Source organism: Heliangelus exortis, chromosome Z (assembly GCF_036169615.1).
Source record: "Heliangelus exortis chromosome Z, bHelExo1.hap1, whole genome shotgun sequence".
NCBI classification, from domain to species: Eukaryota; Metazoa; Chordata; class Aves; order Apodiformes; family Trochilidae; genus Heliangelus; species Heliangelus exortis.
The window spans coordinates 58,903,775-58,924,731 of record NC_092454.1 but is presented as its reverse complement, the minus strand read 5'-3'; the positions used below and the strand labels follow the sequence as shown (position 1 = coordinate 58,924,731).

The window sequence follows — 20,957 nt, the reverse complement described above, 5'->3', positions numbered from 1 at the left end:
CTTAACTACAATTTTTAATTAAAATCTACCATGTAAAATAAGCATGCATGCATTAAAGAGATGTGCAGGTGTTCAAAGAGATTTAAGTTACTCAATTGAAGTTGAGCATTGTGTCACTTTTGAGCACTGTCTTGGTGCATGCGGAAGTACAATCAACTCTGTCTTAATAAACAAACTGGAAAAGTTCAAAGATTTAAAATATAGTAGCAGGAAAAGGCCTGTGGAAATTAAAAAAAAAAAAATTAAAATTTAGATTAAATTTTTAAAAAATTAATTTCAAATTTAAAAAAATTTAAAAAGTCGGCATCCAAACGGAACTGTCTTTTGGGTGCAGGGATTTAGTCATGTCTGCAAAAAAAACCTAAAACTGAATACCTATGTGATTCAATTCTGACTTTTTCTGTTTTTTCTTTCCTCATGTATTCTGTATTGTTTTTTATTAGCTACCTCATGCTGTATTAATCTTATTTGTATTTTTAATGCAGTATGCTGATTGCCTCCCAAATGGAACCAACTTATGCCAGGACAGTTTATCCGTGCTTTGATGAACCTGCCATGAAGGCCACATTTAATATCAGAATTGTCCATGACCCAAGCTATGTGGCTCTTTCCAACATGCCTGCTATAGGTAGGTAAACAGCAACTACACTTACATTTCTCCATCACCTAAATTAATTTTAAAAAGTGATGCAATTGAAAGCCTATAGCATCTGATACAACAGTGTTCTGTTGTCCATGTGCTAATGCCTTGAAAATGCTAATGCCTTGAAAAATCAGTGAACTTAACAATTTGGAGAAAGTTAGTCATAATTAATGTCTCTGATGGAAAAAATTCCATAGTTTTGTCATCTGTGCTATGCTCTTCTCTGGTTGCTGAAGGCTGCATAGGGTTTCATTCCTGGCATTTACTGCTTAGTCAGTGTATCTTACTGCGTGACCTCTCCTTAAAACAAAATGGCAGCCCCAGTGTGCAAAGCCTGCAATTGTGGTATTGAGGGATTCCTCTTATTCTAAGTATATTTTAAGACATATTTGCAACATACAAAAATTTTTTTTTACCAGACAGAGGCACTTTAGCCTCTTGTATATCTGCAAAATGAGAGTGAGAGGACACAAGACTCTGGAAATGCACCTCCTGGTCCTTGCTGGGATTTCATGTAGAATGTGCTTGGAATATAAGTTTCCAAACAAATTCCATGAGTTAGGATTCCTCCAGAAATCTGTTGAATCTCTTGCCTTCTTCTTAATGTGGGATTCTTTTTGGTTTTGTTTGTTCGTTTGGCTTTTTCTGTTCCTGCAGTTCAGTGCCACGAACCTGTATTTTTCACCAAAATAATTTTCAGCCATAAAAACAGTTTTATGAGATATTCATGGAAGCGAAGTAACTCAGGAGCTGTAAGAGACAGGATCTCTGTGGCAATTGCTTGAAGCATTTCCTTGCCCTGACAATCTTGTCCATGTCTCACTTATTTAGCGGTATCTGAATAAGTATTTCATAATTCTTTGGCACGTGACCTATATTTGAGTAATAATAGATCCTTCATTTGACAAATGTGCAGCATGGGATAAATTGTCCATAGTGTGCCCACATTTTAAAGCTGATGCAGTTTGATATTTTTCCAAAAGTTCGGTTAAGAAGCTCAGGAGAGGATTTTTGATGTATGCATAGAAGGTCAGGACTGTGATGTGTGCTAGTACCAATGAGTTTGGTTGCTTGCCTTTCACTAAAAACATATGAAGTTACTGTAGCAACAGCATACTGAAGAGGGATATGAGGTGTAAAAATCATGCAGAAAACACAAAACTCCTTGTTTGTCATGGAAGAACAATGGTTTATATATTTCTTTGATATTTTTTCTAGATGTTTCTGAAATTAAGGATAAAAATGGAAGTCTTTGGTCTGTTACCACATTTAACACTTCACTGAAAATGTCAACTTACTTGACTGCTTTTGTGGTTTGTGATTTTGATTATGTCACCAGAACCGAACGTGGAAACAAGGTAAATATGAGGCTGCATAACACATTATAGCAGTTTACAACAGAAGGTGGCTCTGCAGTGCCTCATGTGCTTTAGAAGGTATCACAAATGTAAACTGTGCTTTTCATTCCAAAACTCCTTGCTTATGTGCTAAAACTGCTAACATTCGTACTGCAGATGTTTGGTCTTTCTCAGGCTGGGAGGAAGTTCCAGAGTAGAGATGTGTATGGACAGCAAATCCTCTCTGAACATCCATTTCTCTTTCTTCAGGTAGAGAATAGAAGTATGAAGGAGTTTTTGTCACCCAGACTCACTGGCTGGAATACATTGGTCTAAGATGTGTTATTCTAAACAATTTTAAAGCATTTCCCATTTAATAAAACCCAGGAGTCAGTTTGTTCCAGCAATGTATAGTTGGATTTGAATTTTGGCCCTTTTGAAATGCTGGAACTCTTCCTACATTTTAGCAGGATTAGACTCTGTGCCACATTTTTTTAGGTCCAGCAAAACCTGACTTGGAATTTGTTTTCATTAAAAGCTTCATTGCATGATCTGTTGTTGACAGACAGCATTTTCAAACAGTGATTCACAGAAGAAAAGGAAAGAAAATGAAAATAAAAGGTTTGTCTAAAGTAGCGCTTCCTTCTTTTATTGCAGATACGTATTTGGGCTCGGAAAGAGGCAGTTAAAAATGGTGATGTTGACTATGCTTTAAATATCACAGGCCCAATATTTTCATTTCTGGAAGACTTACTTAACGTCAGTTACCCTTTGCCAAAGACAGGTGAGATTACCCATTTTCTTCAGTTGACAAAAAATGACTGCTGCTGGTGTAAAATTCATGGAAAAAATTGATTGTTTTGCAGTGTTCTTTCTATAGCTTGACAAATTTATGGAATAAACCTCCTAAACTTTAACTCACATAATTACTCCCCAGGGTGTATGAACATCCAGGGTTAACATGTCCCAGGTGCAAGATCCTGCACTTCTCCTTGTTAAACTTCATACAACTGGCAGTTGCCCAGCACTCTAATCTGTCTAGATCCCTCTGCGGGGCCTCTCTCCCCTGGGGAGCGTCAACCACTCCCCCTAATTTGTTATCATCTGCAAACTTAGTTAGTAAACCTTCAATCCCTGCATCTAAATAGTTTATGAATATATTAAAGAAAACTGTCTAAATTCTAAAATGTATCCCTGCGGAGCCCCACTAGTCACCAGTCACCAGGCTGATGTGACCCATTTACTATGACCTCTTGAGCTTGACCCATCAGCCAAGTGGTCACCCATCTCACTGTGTGCTTGTCCAGCTGGATGCTGGACATTTTATTTAGAAGGATACTGTGAGAGACCAAAGGCCTTTCTGAAATGCAGAAAGATTACATCAGCTGCCTTCCCTTGGTCAGCTAGGTGGGTGACCTTGTCATAGAAAGAAATCAGGTTAGTTAAGCAGGACTTTCTCCTAGCGAATTTCACTCCTTTCTTGATTAGTTTTTCAACTTGTCAAATCTGTATTTGGGAACTTTCTTTGAAGTTTTCCTTAAAAATCAATAGGATTACATTAGCCAAGAAAAGGTCCTTAGAGATGCTAGAAATTTCTATTGTGAACTCAAAAAGTGCGGTTCAGAGTAAACACATTTAAAATTAGGGGTATTGAAGAGATTGTCTTCACCTGATGTTAATGATGCAGTTGTGTGATCTCTTTCCCAAGCTGGCTAAATGAGGGTTGCCTCACCAAAAGTGAAATACCTTTGCTGTAAGCCTGAGGAGAGAAGCCTGGTTGAGATGGGGCCTAATTTTGCTAGGGTGCAGCACCAAGCTCATGTTAACTGCCTTAACTGCCTGGCTTTCATACTGGAACCAGCTCATGGTCAGTGGATTTGGAGCACAAACTTGTGTCTTTTTCCAAAACGCTCTGTGAACCCTTTCCAAAATTACTTTTTGCTACACGTAGTGTATCTTCCCTTGAGATCCTTGATGTTTTGTCCAGTTCTTGCATTGAAACTTGAAAACTGCTCTCTGTGTAGAGCACTACTGTGGAAATAAAGAGGTGTTGTTTGTTTGTAAGGCACATTTGAAATGAGAGAAGGAACTGAGAAATGAGAGAAAGTAGCTCCCACCAGGGAGCTGAAAGGGCTAGATTTTTTTTTATTAGTTGCTATGCTGAAGAGGTAGGTGTCATCTTTCCCAAACACACAAACGAATTTATACAGAGAAGAATTTCTGAGAGCCAGAAGTACATATATTCTCTCTTAGCATTGGTAAATGCAGCTTTTGATTTTTGTTCAAAATATTTGTGGGTACAAGTTACATTACATTTCTGGGCTTTGTGGGAATATAGTATGTGGTGCCCTGAAAGAGTGGTAGTCATAGATAAAAAGTATGACAGAAAGAAGTTTTATATACCATTTGCAAGAGTGTTGCCATAGTACTGCAAAGAACCACTAAAATGTAGTATCCTTGCAACTGAACCAATGTGAGCATTAGAATCATGTGAGCATTTTATTTCTGAAAAAATTAAAGATATCTTTTTTTCTCTCTCTGTTTGAATCAATTTAGATTTGGTTGCACTGCCTGATTTTGGAGCAGGTGCTATGGAAAACTGGGGGCTAATGACTTTCCAAGAATCATCATTGATGTACCTCCCAAGTGAAAAATTCACAAGCAGAAAGGCAATGATTGCTATAATTCTGTCACACGAGCTGGGACACCAGGCACGTAGTAAAAAAATTCCTGTACACTAATTCGTGACTTTGTTTCCTTCTAGTTACTGATTATCCAGTCAGAAAAATAGTGACAACTCTAGGGGGTGTGAGCACTAAAGTACTGAAAGACTATTTTGATTACAAGTTCCACCAATAAATCAAAACTCAAAGCAGATTCTGTCGTAATATGGACTGCATACTGACTGCACAGACCTAATTGATGCACAACTGCTAATGAGCCACTTTTTTCTCATGTAGTACTTGAATGCCATACTAGAAAACACTATAGGGATGTAGTGATGACACAGTGCTCTGTCTATACAGTATACTTAGTACTCTGTGGGAGGATTAAGGGACTTAATAAGAATTCTTTTTTAGTGGCAGTGCATGTACATATTGCAGAAAGTATTTGGTTTTCTGTAAGAAACAGCCTACAGCATAATAGAGAAACACTGACATGAGCTGACATGACACTGTAACTGTCCAGTTTTCATAGAAATTTTCAGATTTTTTCTTACTTGGTTTGGAATGATGAGTTAGTTTCACTTTTTTATTGACTGTTTAATTTACTGTTGTTTGCCAGAGCAACAACTGTTTGCAGTTAGTCAACAAAGTTAGATAAAAAGTTTAACTTGGCTCGTGCACTTGTACTCCCATCTGACAAGGTCTGTAACTTCTCAGACCTTCAGATAGAGGAGTACTTTTATTGCGGGCCAATAAAACAAATGTTAGTACTTAACTAAACTATTTTAAAATGAAGTGGTAGTTCAAGTTTTTAAGAATTAATTAACAAATGAAATACAAACCTGTAAGTGATTAGGTTTTTTTTATATATGAAAAGACAAGTACGACTACGTGGCAGCTGTTGTGGAAGTTTTATTGCTTGCCAGGATTGGGATTTTCTGATTTTGGAAATGCTTATTTCCTCAGTTCTGTTTATCATTCCTCTGACAACTTCACTTTGTTGAGAACATGGAAAAATGTTATTGTAATTGCTGATAAAAATGCCCTAATTTTAAACAGAGCCTGATGTGATCTTTAAGAAGTGTTTAAAATTGAATAGAGTAGAAGAATTATATAAAGCACAGACATCCGTATGCGATTGTAGATAAAAAAATTAAAAATACACGTTCTGAACCTCTGACTTTTTCCAAGGTGCATCTTTTTCAAATGAGTTTTTACTATCTGAAGTAATATCCAACACTTTATTGTTTAACACCTGAAATTAAGGGCTGTTCAGCATAGGTGTTTAACCTGCAAAAATGAAAACAGCAGTCCAAAGAGATGTTGAGTAATTTTTTCTTTCTATTTAAGTGGTTTGGGAACCTGGTTACAATGAATTGGTGGAATGATCTGTGGCTTAATGAGGGGCTGGCATCTTACTTCGAGTACCTGGGAGCTACCTTTATTGAACCCAAGATTTCACTGGTAGGTACTAATGCTTACAGAAGTAAAATGAAGTAACAAAGTTGCATCATGTAGAAAGAAAAGGAAGGTGCAGGAGACAGGATTTAGTTAATCCATGGGATTAATAATTTAACTCTCCTGGGAAAGACCAATGGGTCTTGATTCCTTCCTGGAGCATCTGTGTCTGCTGGGGGCTGTGATCACACCAAACTTTTCTACATCTGGCACCGAGGATGGCTGAACATCTGTCATCCTGCAGAGGGAAGATCTGACATTCCCTAGATCTGTCATGTGGCAAACCCAGCTTTCCCTCCTGGGCCCTGCAGCTGATGGTTTGCCTTCCTGCTTGTCCAAGCTCTTCTCCAAACACTCCCATACCCCAGGTATCTCTAATAGAGGGTGACTAGTGGCTTGAGGCATTTTGAGTCTGTCTACCCTACTGGGTCCATGGATGTCTGGTTGTGGATATTTGAGTATAATGATATGTGAATATAATGCACATAGCTAATCCGACAGCAGGATAAAGCTCTTCCCATTCCTCCCAAGTGTGAATAAGCATAAGTCCCATAGCATATTAGAAAACTCCATCTGTCTTTAAACTGCTGGACAGGAGTGTAGGTACTGCTAATTGTAGCCAGCAGATGAGGTATGCCTGCCTATGCAATTGTATATGTATTTGCTCAGTACCCTCAGCTTCTGAAGAAAGGAGAAGCCTTTAGTCTGGGCAGGCCTGATACTGCAGTCAATCCAGTCTGGCTTTTATTTGGCTAGGATGAAACACCATTTGCCACTTTTTTTTTCTAATTCACCAAAGTACTTAATTTTTACTTAATTGGAAACTTCTACAGGCATGTCAAACAAACTTGGTGAGAAGGATTTTTATGTCATGGGATATACTAACTGCCTGCTTTGAACTTCAACAACAGCTCATTTAATTCTCTGTAATGCAGAATTTTAATAATGAAAACTGAAACAGCCACTAAATTTTAAATTTGAAAAAGATCCTGGACTTCTTTCTTTCACAGCACACATCTCTAAGTTGTAGAGATATGAGTTGTATGGGTGGACAGTTCAGTGGATAAAGAATTGGCTAGATGGTTGCGTCCAGATGGTAGTTGTCAATGGCTCAAAGTCCAGATGGAAAATGGTGACAAGTGGTGTCCCTCAGGGATCTGTACTGGGACCAGTGTTTTTTAGTATCTTTGTTAATGATAACAGCAATGACATTGAGAGCACCATCAACAAATTTGCTGGTGATACCAAGCTGGGTGGTGCAGTCAATACACCAGAGGTAGTACAGGATGCCATCCAGAGGGACCTGTAGAAGCTGGAGAAGTGGGCCCAGGTGAACTTTATGTGGCTCAACAAGGCCAAGTGCAGGGTCCTGCATCGGGGCCAAGGCAATCTGAGACATGAATACAGGCTGGGGGAGGACACACTGGAGAGCAAAGTGGAAAAGACCTGTGAGTACTAGTGGATCAAAAGCTGGATGTGAGCCACGGATATGCAATTGCAGCCCAGAAGGCCAACCTCATCCTGAGCTGTATCAAATGAATTGTGGCCAGCAGATCAGGAGAGGTGATTCTGCCCTTCTTCTCTGCCCTGGTGAGACCTCACCTGGAATACAGTGTCCAGCTCTGGAGCCCCCAACACAGGAAGGATGTGGACCTGTTGGAGCATCTCCAGAGGAGGGCCATGAAAATTATCAGAGGGCTGGAGCACCTGCCTTATGAAAACAGTCTGAGGGAGCTGGGGCTGTTCATCCTGAAGAAGAGAAGGCTCCATGCGCACCTAAGAGCAGCCTTTCAATACCTAAAGGGGGCCTACAGGAAGGATGGGGAGGGACATTTTACAGGGGCTTGTAGTGAGAAGACAAGGGGTAATGGCTTTAAGCTTGCCGAGGGGAGATTTAAGTTAGAGATTAGGAGGATATTTTTCAGTGTGAGGGGCGTGAGACACTGGAACAGATTCTTCCAGGCAAGTTGTGGAAGCTCCATTCCTGGAAGTGTTCCAAGGCCAGGTTGGATGGGGCCTTGAGCAACCTGATCTAGTATGAGATACCCCTCCCTATACAGCAGGGTTGGAACTGGATGATCTTTAAGGTCCCTTCCAACCCTAACCATTCCATGATTCTAGGATTATGTGATTCTCCAGTAGAACTGTATGTTTCCTCTGCTGGGGAGTCCAGTACTCTAGATGCATCCTCACCAGTGCTGAGAAGAGGGGAAGGATGAGCTCCTTTGATCTGCTGGCAATAGTCCTAATGCAGCCCAGGATATCATTAGCCTCCTTTGTTGTGAGGACATATTGCTGTTCATCATGTTCAACTTGGTGTCCACCATCTTCCCAAGTCCTTTTTCACAAAGCTGCTTTCCATGTGGGTAGCCCCCAACATGTGCTGATGCCTGGGGTTTTTCCTTCCCTGGTGCCAGACTTCGCTCTTCTACTTGTTGAACTTCATTAATTTCCTGTCAGTGCATTTCTCCAGCCTCTCACAGTCCCTCTGGTTGGCAGCACTACCCTTTGGTGTGTGAGCTACTCCTTGCAGTTATGTGTCAGTCTGCAGATTTGCTGAGGTTACACTCCATCCCATCATCCAGATCATTAAGGAAGATGTATGGGATTGGACCCAGTATTTGCCCTTGGATACATTGCTAATTACTGGCCTCCAACTGGACTTTGTCCTGCTGATCACCACCCAACAACAAATTGAACCCTGAAAACTAAATTCATTGTCTGTTTACAAGGGAAAAAATGGTCAATAAATTTGCTCCCATTAATTTGAAGCCTGTAGGTTTCCTTTAAAACTAGAGGTGCTCAGAGTGGCCTGTGGTGTTTTGGGAAATGTAGGGCTTTTTTTTTAACTTTTGTAAATATGTAATTTTTAATCCCATTTTAGACAGATACTCAGATGAGGTAAATTGACTCATCATTGACAAAGAGAGAACCTCACTGATTTACACCAAAGGATCCATTTTCCCTTCCTGGTTTTCTCACTGAGTAGCAGCAGAAATGGTGCATAGTGAAGAGTTACTAGGCTCAGCAGCTCTGTTTTTAGGTTATTGCTCGGGGTTGCAGCAGAAGAAACAGAATTTAGGAGGGAAAATGCTGTCATAATGACATAAAGAAGTAAATGAGGTACAGGTTTTCACTTTTCAGTATTTATTCCTTTTTGCTGTGTAGTACAGCTGATTTATTTTCCCTGAGGATTACACTGTATTTGGTTTTGTCAGGCTACAGTCTACTCAGATGAAAAATTTTCACTGATTACTAATGTTGTGTGTGTAAAAGGTTAGGATTGGGTGCATGGTCCTTTTTTACTTCGTGGGAAAGTTAGAGAAGGGGGAAACAGATCATTCCTTGCTTATTGGTATACCGTTTCTATTACTGCTAATCTCATAATCTATAGTCTCTCCTGAGAATAAATATTTTTGGTTCAGCTTACTTAGATTTGTCTTTTTTTCTCAGGATAAAATCTTTTATGATCATGTTGTACAACCCGTCTTAAGAGAAGACAATGAAATAGGAGTTCGATCATTATCAGAGAGCGAAGACAAGATTAAAGAATCTTTTTCTTTATTGTCTCTGTTTGACAGCATCACATACAACAAGGTTAAAAAATACAAAATTGTTCCATTTTCTTGTATATTCCTAACTGTTGGTACAGAGGATTGAGTTACAGTGATTTATAGCTTGTTTTGTCATTCTCTTTGTTTCTTTACACGTTCACACTTATTGGATGTTGCAAGTCTATTTGTCTATAAAAGGAACAGTAAGAAATATCTTTAACTTCTGTGAAATATAAAGTGTAGGAGTATTCTGGCTAATTCATCTGTGAAACAGTGTCATGACTCACGGGTGGGTGCAGCACTGTCTCGTCTCACAAAGTGAGGGCAGTGCCCCAGAGGTGGGGACCAAACCAAATATCATGTCCCACGGAGTGGGAATGGGTAGAGTTCCCCTGAGTGGGGTCAAGCCAGGAAAATTCAGAATGGACCCCCTTGCTTTCTAAACTCCTTCAGAGAGGAGCCTTGGTGCAGCTGGGCACAATCCTCCTTTAATTAGTGTAACAATCCATTCTGTGAGATTAAGTTTGGGAATTCTCTGTGCAGTGCACAAGGAGTAAGATTATTACCCAGGAGATTTGTATAAAAACACAACTTCACTTAAAATGAGTAAGATTATAAAGCATGTGAGACTAGAACTAGCAGAATTAGAAAGGATGGTACTTTCAAAGCAATGTATTACAATTTAGCAAAACTTAAGGAAATTGTCAAAACAACAGGTTACAACTAATGAAACTTAGCAAAGCAACAGGTTGTGAATCTCAACAAAGTTAGAAGTTATGTTACCCTTACGTGCCAAGATAAGGTTAGAAATTGAGACAGAGAGAGAATTAAGGAGGACATAGGAAAGATATCACCACCCTTGGATCCAGTGAAGATCAGGAAGCTGTGGTTCTTGGATGTCAGGTACATATCCAGCATTTTGAATGAGCCTCTTTTATGCCACCTGACCCCACGTTTTTGAGGGAGGCCTTGGCAGATCTTCCAAAGCCAGGTGTTCACTTGGGCCACTCCAGATGGGATGATAAAGCAGTAACCCTTATTTCTGCATGTTCTCCCTCTTCAGTGGCTTCACATAGGGCACTCTGCCTCACAGAATCACAGAATCGTCCGATTTGGAAAGGACCTCTGAGATCATCAAATCCAACCCTTGTCCCACTAGCACTGTGGTTACCAATGAGTGCCACATCAGTCTCTTTGAAAAAACCTCCAGGGATGCAGAATCCACCACCTCTCGGGGCAGCCTATTCTCATGCCCGATTGCCCTCTCTGTAAAGAATTTCTTTCTGATATCTAACCTGAACCTCCCCTGGCAGAGCTTAAGTCCATTCCCTCTTGTCTTACTGGGAGCTGCCTGGGAGAAGAGCCCGACCCCTCCCTGGCTCCAACCTCCTTTCAGGGAGCTGTAGAGAGTGATGAGGTCTCCCCTGAGCCTCGTCTTCTCCAGACTGAACACCCCCAGCTCCCTCAGCCCTTCCTCACAGGACTTGTGCTGGATCCCTTCACAGCCTCCTTGCTCTTCTCTGGACCTGCTCCAGCACCTCAATCTCCTTCCTGAACTGAGGGGCCCAGAACTGGACACAGGACTCAAGCTGTGGCCTCCCCAGGGCTGAGTACAGGGGCAGAATCCCTTCCCTGGACCTGCTGGCCACACTGTTCCTGATACAGGCCAGGATGCCATTGGCCTTCTTGGCCACCTGGGCACATTGCTGGCTCATGATCAGCTTCCTGTCAATCCAGACTCCCAGGTCCCTTTCTGCCTGGCTGCTCTCAGCCACTCTGTGCCTGTAATGGTGTGTGGGGCCTCCACAGGGTGCAGGGTGCCTGCCCCTGTCCCTTGTGGAATAAGGACAGTGTCCTGCCTGTCAGGGTGGCCATCAAACAGAGCTCCCCTTGCCAGGACAGTGTTCAGCTTATCAGGATGGCCACTAAAGGAGGGGCTGCCCTTTTGAGAATAGGGCCCCGTGTATCAGGGTGGGTACCCAAATGGGGTCTCTCCTTGAGAGAACTGAGTCCAGATGGCTATCGAATGAGGCCTTCAACCGAGTGCAATGTCCATTTTGTCAGGGCAGCTCTTTTGAGACAATTATTCTGGTTTGAAAAAAATACCATTGTAAAATTCCAGTAATATCTCATGCCTTCTGATAGACTTTTTTTTTTTTTAATACAGGGTGCTTCTGTTACCTGGATGCTTTCTGGTTTCCTGACTGAGAAGCTGTTTATCAGAGCACTTAGTGTAAGTTTGAAAAACTAATGCCTTCATCGTGATTTATAAGCTTGAAAATTACAGTTGTACACTGTACAATTGTACAAATTGCTGTTTGCATTACTGATGTTTTTCATTAAACCTCCATGAATTCTGATACCTCTGTTTTTTTCCTTGCAGTCATATCTGAAAGAATTTTCCTTCTCAAATGCTAACCAGGATGATCTTTGGACCCACATACAGATGGTACTAATTTCTTGCTAGTATTCTTGCTCTGGTGTTTGGCACAGTACAATTTTGGGGCATATACTCTTTGTAGAAGGCTGTGCTGGAATCTGGCTATCCCCAGAGCAGTCTTCCTCTCACATAAAGTTTCCTTTGCTGGGTCCTCTGGCTGATCTCTTTGCAAGGGTTTATTTAGCTGCTTAACTGCACCTGAAATCAGTGAAGCTATGTACAAAGAGCAGAGAGATGAGGTGGGAGATCAGGTCCAGGTGGAGTTTGGAGTTTCATGGAGATTGCCTAAGCCAACACGAAATTGGATAGTCTATTCTTTTGGAGCTGAAGTTTTGGGAGTTTTGCTCTGGGCTTGAAACTGGGAGGTGCTGGTACACCACAGATCCAGCAAAGTATATACCCAGGGCAGTAGCTCAGTGTTTTGTCCTTTGCTGGTTTTGGCAGAAATCTGAATAAGAAAACAGGTGCTAACAAGCACCAAGTTTATTTTTTAATTTTAAATTCCACTATTTTGTTCCTCTAAAGAAAGCTTCCACCGTGTTGCAGACTCAGTCTTTGGTTAAGAATGAGCAATTTCTTATATACAAGGCTGTTACATCTTTCAAAAACAAATGAGACTAACAATTCACGGTAGCTGGGACTCTAGCTTAGTATCCTTTTCAATTTTTCTTTGCTACTCAGTTTGTTGATAAGCTAGTCACTCGAAAATCTTTGTGTTCTAGAAGCTTTGAATGAAAGTGTTACACCAGACAGACGTGTAAGTATATTAACACTAAACAAGGGTAGCAGTCAGGTTATAAGAATTTGAAATGTTATCTCAGCATTTCATAGCATTTCTTAAATGCATCTCAGCATTTCTTAAAAATGTTTATGCTGTCTTTATTATAATGTCAGTAATGTCCTTTGAACTCCATTACGTTGATTATTTGCATGAATCAAAGACCAGCAGACTAATAAGCAGTTATATTTTTTCTAGTATGTTAGAAAAAATGAATGGAGTGTTGCTAAAGCAATGTCAGTAAGTATATTTATTGTAAATATTTCCAATCCTTGTTTGTCTTTCAGGTCATAGATTCACAGGATGAAGTTCAGTTGCCAGCATCCGTAAAACAAATCATGGATTCCTGGACATGCCAAAATGGGTTTCCAGTTTTAACACTAAATCTAACCACTGGCACAATAAGTCAGGAACAATTCCTTAATAAAAAGAATGAAAACAGTACTGATCCTCACAAGTATGTTTAAGCTGACTTTTCACTGTATGTTTATATCCCTTTTTTTGCAGGAAGCTCTTCAGTTATGACATCATGTTTCCACCATTTGATTTTTTTAACTTTATGTTTTTTCTTGTCACAAACTGTCAAGTAAAACCTATTTGAGACTGGAGTTTGCAATAGCTCTGCAAGTTGCTTGTTTTTCCAAGAGGGTGCCTTCCACAGGGGTAGTGACGTTTCCAGACACCTAATGGTTTTGTAAGGACAGATACAGGCCATGAATAGGTTGCAGAGCAGGAGTTTTGCCTGACATTTTCTTCTTTCCTCATCCCTCATCTCTATGGACTAGGAACCTGGATAAACTGTGCTGCAGCTTCTTTCCAGTGAACATGTTCTCAGTCTTTTCTGCTTGGCAAGGGGATTTGTTATTAAGTACTTACATAAGTGACCCCTTTCTCAGAAGGTACTGAGTACATGGCATGCAGCTCTAAGGTTTTTGTCAGTGAGTACTATCAAGTGCTTGGTACTTTTGAAAGCTGCGCTGCTTATTTAGATTCCTGAGAATGGTGATGGAGCTGCCCTTGGTCTCGCACCATGGAACCTCATTGTTACGGTTTGATCACCACTTGTCATGAGAGCTGGGATACGTGGTCAGGGCCCTTGAGGTGAGTTCTCACGCAGAGAAAAAGTATAAAGGAGAGCAAACCCCAAAGCAGTTCTTTTCTCACTGCTACTTCTGATTGTACAAGAGCCAAAGGAAATTTTTAAAGGAGCCATGGATTGTTTTTGCTCCCAACCTCCAGAAAATGCATAGCAATAGTTCATTCAGCATGTTTGATCAGCTCAGATCAGGAGTTACAAGTTACAAACTTAATTCCTTTAATGTAGTTGGCAAGAGGTAATACTGTATGAATGTAAGAAAATCCAGGGGTTTTGAATGTTTCATCTGTTTTCTCCCAGAGTTTTATATTGCCTCAGAAACGAAAATTCAGTTGCCAGAATTACAGCTGTATTGACTTCCTGTGGCATTTTTCAGTAGATATCCTTCTGAAAAGGAGCTTTATGTTCTCCAGAAATAGGGTGAAGTGTACTAAGTGAGAAGAATAAAATTATTGCCTGAAGAAGGAAAGCCAGACCACAGAGATACAGTAGTATTCCAATACCTAGCACAGAATAGCATTCTAGATATGAGTGCCTCTTCAAAGCCATGCTAAAATTTCGTTTGTTTTAATTGCTGATCCAGCATAAATACCAGCATTTGATCAGTGAAGAAAGAGGGTAGTAGTTCCTTTTTTAAGAAGGAACTCATCTGCAATATAGTTGAGCATCAGCTGAGAAGGTTTTTTTAAGCATAAGAATTAACTATCTCTTTTTATATTTTTTGTTTAGTAACACATGGATTATTCCTATTTCTTGGATGAGAAATGGATCATCACAACCCTTAATGTGGCTAGATAAAAGCAGCAGTAAGTAATGTATTTGTTCACACATGCTAAAACCAAGCTGATAAAAACATGTTCAATGCTTCTATAAATAGACCATGTATTTGAATTGAATAGGGATATAAAACTCTATTAAGAAGTGTCTGTTTATCTGTTGTGCTAATATTACTTTATAATAGCAATAGGTGTTCAGATAGCTTAATATATTGGCTTTTCTATGTTGCATCACACTTCAGTGTGTTCTTTTAATAATATGGTAGAACATATATTATGAATAGAGATTTCCACAATAATTTTGATTTTGTAGTTTGTACACAAATTCAAATTTCTTGTGTCTTGTGCTTCTGTATTATTCTTACCCCAGCATATTACCCTGATGTTTATAGCAGCTTTTGAGTATTGGTAGGATCTCAGCTGTGATGTATCAGAAGACAATTAGCTCAAGTAGCAGATAAAGACCTGAAAAAAAACCCCAAACATCTGTGTGAAGCAATCCAACATCGGATACACATGGATATCTGTAAAAACAGAATATAAGTATTTCCAGTACCATTTAATCTGTGTGTGCAAATTAAATGCAAAAATACTTTTATCAAAGGAGTAACATTTAAAAAAAGTTTTAAAGTCATAAAATAGAAAAGAGACTTTATTGGCATCTCCAACCAAATAAAAAAATTGTGTTCTCATCTCACTGCTTTCCAATAGGCAGATATATTATTTTGATAAAGAGAAAATGTATTAATTAGAATGGGGTAATATTTTTTCGTTGGCAAGTCAGCCTTGTATTTGAATCAGTTCTAAGGAGCTGCAGAAACTGATGTGTTTGTGTTATGCTTAAGAGCAAAACACCAATGTGCTGTGGGCATTTTGCAGCTCCCCACCTCTGTTTGTAATGGTTAAAAGCTACTGTTCTTCCTTTTCAGGCAATAAGATAGCCTCAGGGATCATTTCACAATGTATGGACAAGTAAACAAGCTAACAGTTAGTGTTTATTCCTCTGAATGCCTAAAGTAAATAGACAAGTGACAAGTAAGGTGAAAAATTAGATTCCTTGCAGAAAAGAATTTATATAATTTTATTTATATATTTATATTTATATTTATATTTATATTTATATTTATATTTATATTTATATTTATATTTATATTTATATTTATATTTATATTTATATTTATATTTATATTTATATTTATATTTATATTTATATTTATATTTATATTTATATTTATATATAAAGTGCCTATCACTATCTTGATAAACATTCTTTGGAACCACTCTGACAGCAGAGGTAAGAACAGGAGTCAGTCTGTTAGTACCTCTGTGCTGTGTTTCCAACAAATTAAAAAAAAAAAAACAACAAAAAACCAACCAACCAAAAAAAAACCCCACAAGACTGCTGCCAGACTGGCTGGCTGGTGTTTAATACTGCTACTCCATCAGGGTTAAACAGTGCTTGCTTGAAAGAGCCAGTGTTTTGTACTAAAATTTATTATTGATATGATACCAATTCCATTTCTTCATCCATCGTGTGACACAAAGGCTACAGAGCTTATGAAAAAAACATATCTTGTTGCATCTGCCATGATGAACGTATGATAAGGTAGAAATTCAGTCTTTAAAATGCCTTCTACTTATATTTGAAAGCCATGTGTTCAGTCAAGGAACTTGCACTCACTTCTGAAGATCAAAAAAAATAGTAATTCTATTTTTAATTTTTTATTAATAGAGAAACCAAATTATTTCCTATAAAAGTAGGAATATTAAGGCCAATTTTAAATTCAGTTACCATTTTATTCCTTGGGGCTTCTGGTGGAGAGCTGATGCCAAGTCAGAGGTATTCATCAGGATGGTTTTGGTAAATGAAAGTTAGGGATTTGATACAAAGCACTGTTTTGACTTGAATTTTGGGATAATTGCTGTGGTGACATAAGGATATATAAACTACAAATCTATCAAAGGTTATTTTGTGTATGTGTGGTTTTGTTGCAAAGAGCCCCTTCTAAGCAGGTTAAATTAAACTCCAAGCTCCAGTTTGGGTTGCTGCAAGCAGCCAACCATGTTCATTTGGTGCTGCACTGTCCAGTGTTAAAAGCCTGGCCTGTCCAGTTGGTTTAGGGCTCCTTAGTTTCTGCTCATATAATTGTGCTGGTTGTCATTCCTGACTGAGCCATCTGCAGAGCAAAAAAAGACACAGCAGGAGAATGGTGCTATAACATGTTTCACTCAGCTGGGGGAGTGTAAGGACAAAATTCTGCCAGTTGAGCTGGATTTAAAAGTGCTGCTGATGGTGAGCAGAGCAGCGAACTAATAGGTGCCTTTATAGGGGAAGTACTGCTAGTGCCATATTCAAGCCACCCACACTGATTTGATGTGGGTAAGCCAGTGTCTGTCATGTGCCACTTCTCTGTCTCATTTAACTTGTCAGGATGACTGAGAATGAATCCTCTACTACTCTGTCAACACATTGAAGTCTCAGTCTTCTCTTCAAAATAAAGCAGTGCTGGGCCTAGACTACTGACCAACACTGATTTATTGTCTTGAGAGACTGTGCCTTATTATATCAGTGTGATCACAGCCAGTCAGCAGCATTTTAATCCTCTCCTGATGAGGGAGCTCAGAGCCTTCAAGGTTGCACTGGCTCCTTCAGATGTACTGTAGGATACTAGGAGCAAGTAATCAGACAAACACACATAATATAGGTACCAGTGAGATGAAATGGGGGATTCTCTTTGAGTCCAACCTCAGACTTGTGTCTCAGATCTCAGATGAGCACTGAAGCCAGTGTTTTCGAATGCAAGAGAATTTAGCAGTGTGCAGAAGATATGATACATTTTAATGTTGCTTTACAGAAGTGTTTCCTGAAATGCAAGTATCGGAGTCAGAGTATGACTGGATCCTGCTAAATGTAAATTTAAGTGGATACTACAGAGTGAACTATGACCAGTTAAACTTAAAAAGATTAGCATACTTGCTTCAAAATGATCCAAAGGTAAGGTGGTATTTATTTTCTGAAGCCTGTAAACAGGCTCTTTGCATATAACTCTTCTTGCAGTTTTTACCAGTAATCACAATTAGTGAAAACCTGGAATAGTAAGAAACTCGTGTGTCAATTAAGAAATTATCTGATGTTGCACCACTAAAGTCACTGGCAGCCTTCTATAGTGGAAAATGAAGAAGCCAAAATAGTTTCACATAATGATGAAAAATAAATACATAAGATGACATTCTGTCTTCAAAGTTGTCTTAACAGCTTGTGCTTCTCCCAGTCTCTAAAATGTGGCTTAGTTATCAGTGTGGGTGTGCAAGTGAGCTTTATCTTCCTGTAGGTAACCATGTAGCCGGAAAGCTGGGAAAAAACTTTTTATTTCCACATTCTCTCAAAGTACAACATTTCTTTCAGTCAAATTTTAAAAAATTAATCTGACTTGGGCATTTTGGTTGGATGGTGGATTTTTTTTGGTGGAGAATTTTTGTATAAGAAAAGTTCAAATTTGTTCTGCTTAGACTCTTTTACTCTCCTGTAGACGCAAAATCAGAGTTCATCCCACCTTTCACTTGCCACAGCTTGGGCTGATGATGAGACTGGTACAGAACTGCCTGTACATGTGGCTGTATATGGGGTTGCTTGGTATTTTGCCTAATCCTAGAGTGAACCAGGGACTGCGGTGATAATGTTAGCTGATTTGGTTTTGGCAACAAGAGTGGGAAAGTGTAAGCTTTCAGCACAGTAATAATTAGGGCAGTCCAAACTTCTCCAGGAGGTCTGGACACGAAGCCAATCAGAGCACAAGATTAAATCTTTCCACAGCACACTGGCTGTCTTTCTTATAGGCTTTTTTTGCTTTCACAGCTCACGTGACAGTGTGGGCTGTAGGCAGGGGTTCACCTACAACTCTGCCTTGGCCATTTAATTCATGGTCTCAAAAAAACTCAGGAAAAACCCTACTAAAATGATATAACAGGGCTATTTTTAGGAAATGTAGTGGTTCCGTATTTTAATTTTCATTAGAGTATACAAGTAAAAGGGTCTTGAAATTCTATGCTTAATTTGCTGTAGTGGTATATTTATATATAAAAACATATTATGTAGCTGTATGTTTATATATCTATATATAAACACACCCCTAATGCACATGCACATGCATAATTTCAGCTTATAATGCAGGATCTATTTATGAAGTTTTGTAGAAGATTTTGGCTTAGAAGAAGTGTTACTGGCTTGTCTTATCCTCCTGAAACATAGTAAAGTTTTTTTTAACTCTCAATGATGTGTTTAGATCTATTAACACCACATGAATGCTTTCTGCAGGCTATTCCCGCTGTCAGCAGGTTCCAGCTGATAGATGATAGTTTTGCATTGACACAGTAAGTATGTTTCAAATGTGTCGTAGAAAATGATTAAAGTACTTGATTGCATTCAACATTGCTATTTCTGCTTTGTTCATTCATACCAATATGTACCTCTTAAGAAAAACAGCTGTTTGGACAAAATGGTGAGGGAGTTGAGTATTTATTCCATTTTGTCAGTGCAGAGTGATTTCTTTCAAAATTTCTTTTATCTTTTTTTCCATCTCTTAGGAAATATTTTAAATAGCAACACTGCCATAAGATTTTTAGGGACTAACTTATATTTGTTGTAACAGAAAAAAAAATTGAGAATTAATATTCTGAATTTTCCTTGATATATTCTGGGCTATCTCAGTTGTGCTGTCCTGAATCACTCTTAATAACTTTTTCATTTCCCTTGCTGATGAATGACCTCATTGCTCATGTCTGTGGTGTCAAGAGTGGTTAGCAGTACCGTGGGGAGTTGAAGAAACAATGAATATGCCTGTGCCTCAGATGTACCAGAGATCCCAAAAGAATCAGACATCTATGACAGAGGAGCTCAGGGAGGAGGTGGTCGCTGCATACTGCCTCCTCTCAGACTCTGTGGAGGTAGCTCTGAGATGAAGAAGCAAAAATTCCCATTCCTCCTCTCATACAAATGCCTGTTTTCATAAGAGAGCTCAGACTTAGTTTGTAATAAGAAATGGAACTGTTAAGTATATAACTGCACCTATGTAAGTACAGTGTAAATGTACAGAGGAGAGAGGCTTGAATTGAAGTTCAGTTGGGAAAGAATTAATTCCTTGCTAATGCCACAGTGAGGGGCAGAAAAGCCGTACTTAAACTGTTAATTCCAAGAATAGTGTGCATGTGATTTGAATTGATTTCTACAATAATGCACATTCCACAAAAGAACCTCTTATAAAATATGTTGGTTTGCAATAAAAATACAAATCTAGTATAACTCATGGCCCTTTTCCTTAATTTCATTCCAGTGAGACTGCTGCATGCTATAAATGTGCCTATGCAGTATCCTGCAGACACCAGCAGAGTACAGTCTGCATATTGCCATGATTACTGCCATGATTGTCCACGACATTTATAGTGACACTGTGCTCTTTACTAAATGTTTTGAGACTTCAGCTGTTAAAGGCACCATTGCTTTATATTAATTTTATTTTTCCAATATCTGTCCTAGGTCACAATCCATGCATTATTCTGGTACTTTATTGTCAGTTTCATAAAAGAACAGAAATTCCTGGTAGGTAATTAATATGAAGAGGCATGGTCAAGTATGAGTTTTTTAACCTTCAAACAGGTTTGGATACATTCAGATCGAAACAGCACTTGAACTAACAAAGTACCTTGCCAGAGAAGATGAGCTCTTCATATGGAATATGGTATTGTTAAACCTAGTACCTGAGAATTTGGAAAGTACTCTGAAGAACTATGAAGTCTACCCACTTTTAAAGGTACCACCTTTTTTGTTAGTTAGCAAAAAATACCAGACCATTTAAATAAGTCAGAATAAAGAGAGTGTAATGATGACTAGGATGGGTTCTAGTTCTTGTCATTCCCTTTGCATGTTTTTGCCAACTTTTTTTTTTTTTCAAATAGGAGGTACATACTTGTATGTACTGATCAATGATAAATATCACTGAATTATGAACAAATCTTATGTAAAGCAGAAATCTTTTCTCATTCCTTATAGAAAGACTGATCCTAGGGGATATGGAATGCGTATGCCCTGTGGTTTGCACTGCCTTCCAGTTTATCTTCCTGGAAAGAAGGGATTTGGTTTCAATAACAAATGAGATTATTCTCTCCCACATTTCAGTTACTTGAGATAATATTGTCTCACTTATTTCCCTTAC

The 20,957-nt window shown here is 39.0% G+C and overlaps 1 protein-coding gene across 1 annotated transcript in view; it reads left to right on the top strand.

The window, feature by feature from the left end:
• Positions 1–20,957, top strand: part of LVRN (laeverin) — a 39,438-nt gene that overhangs the window by 7,448 nt on the left and 11,033 nt on the right. Inside the window, 13 exon segments of the mRNA XM_071730487.1 lie at positions 486–628; positions 1,862–2,001; positions 2,638–2,764; positions 4,537–4,691; positions 5,997–6,110; positions 9,558–9,701; positions 11,826–11,891; positions 12,042–12,107; positions 13,164–13,333; positions 14,702–14,778; positions 17,604–17,743; positions 19,064–19,119; positions 20,402–20,555. Coding sequence (XP_071586588.1) covers positions 486–628; positions 1,862–2,001; positions 2,638–2,764; positions 4,537–4,691; positions 5,997–6,110; positions 9,558–9,701; positions 11,826–11,891; positions 12,042–12,107; positions 13,164–13,333; positions 14,702–14,778; positions 17,604–17,743; positions 19,064–19,119; positions 20,402–20,555 — 1,552 coding nt within the window.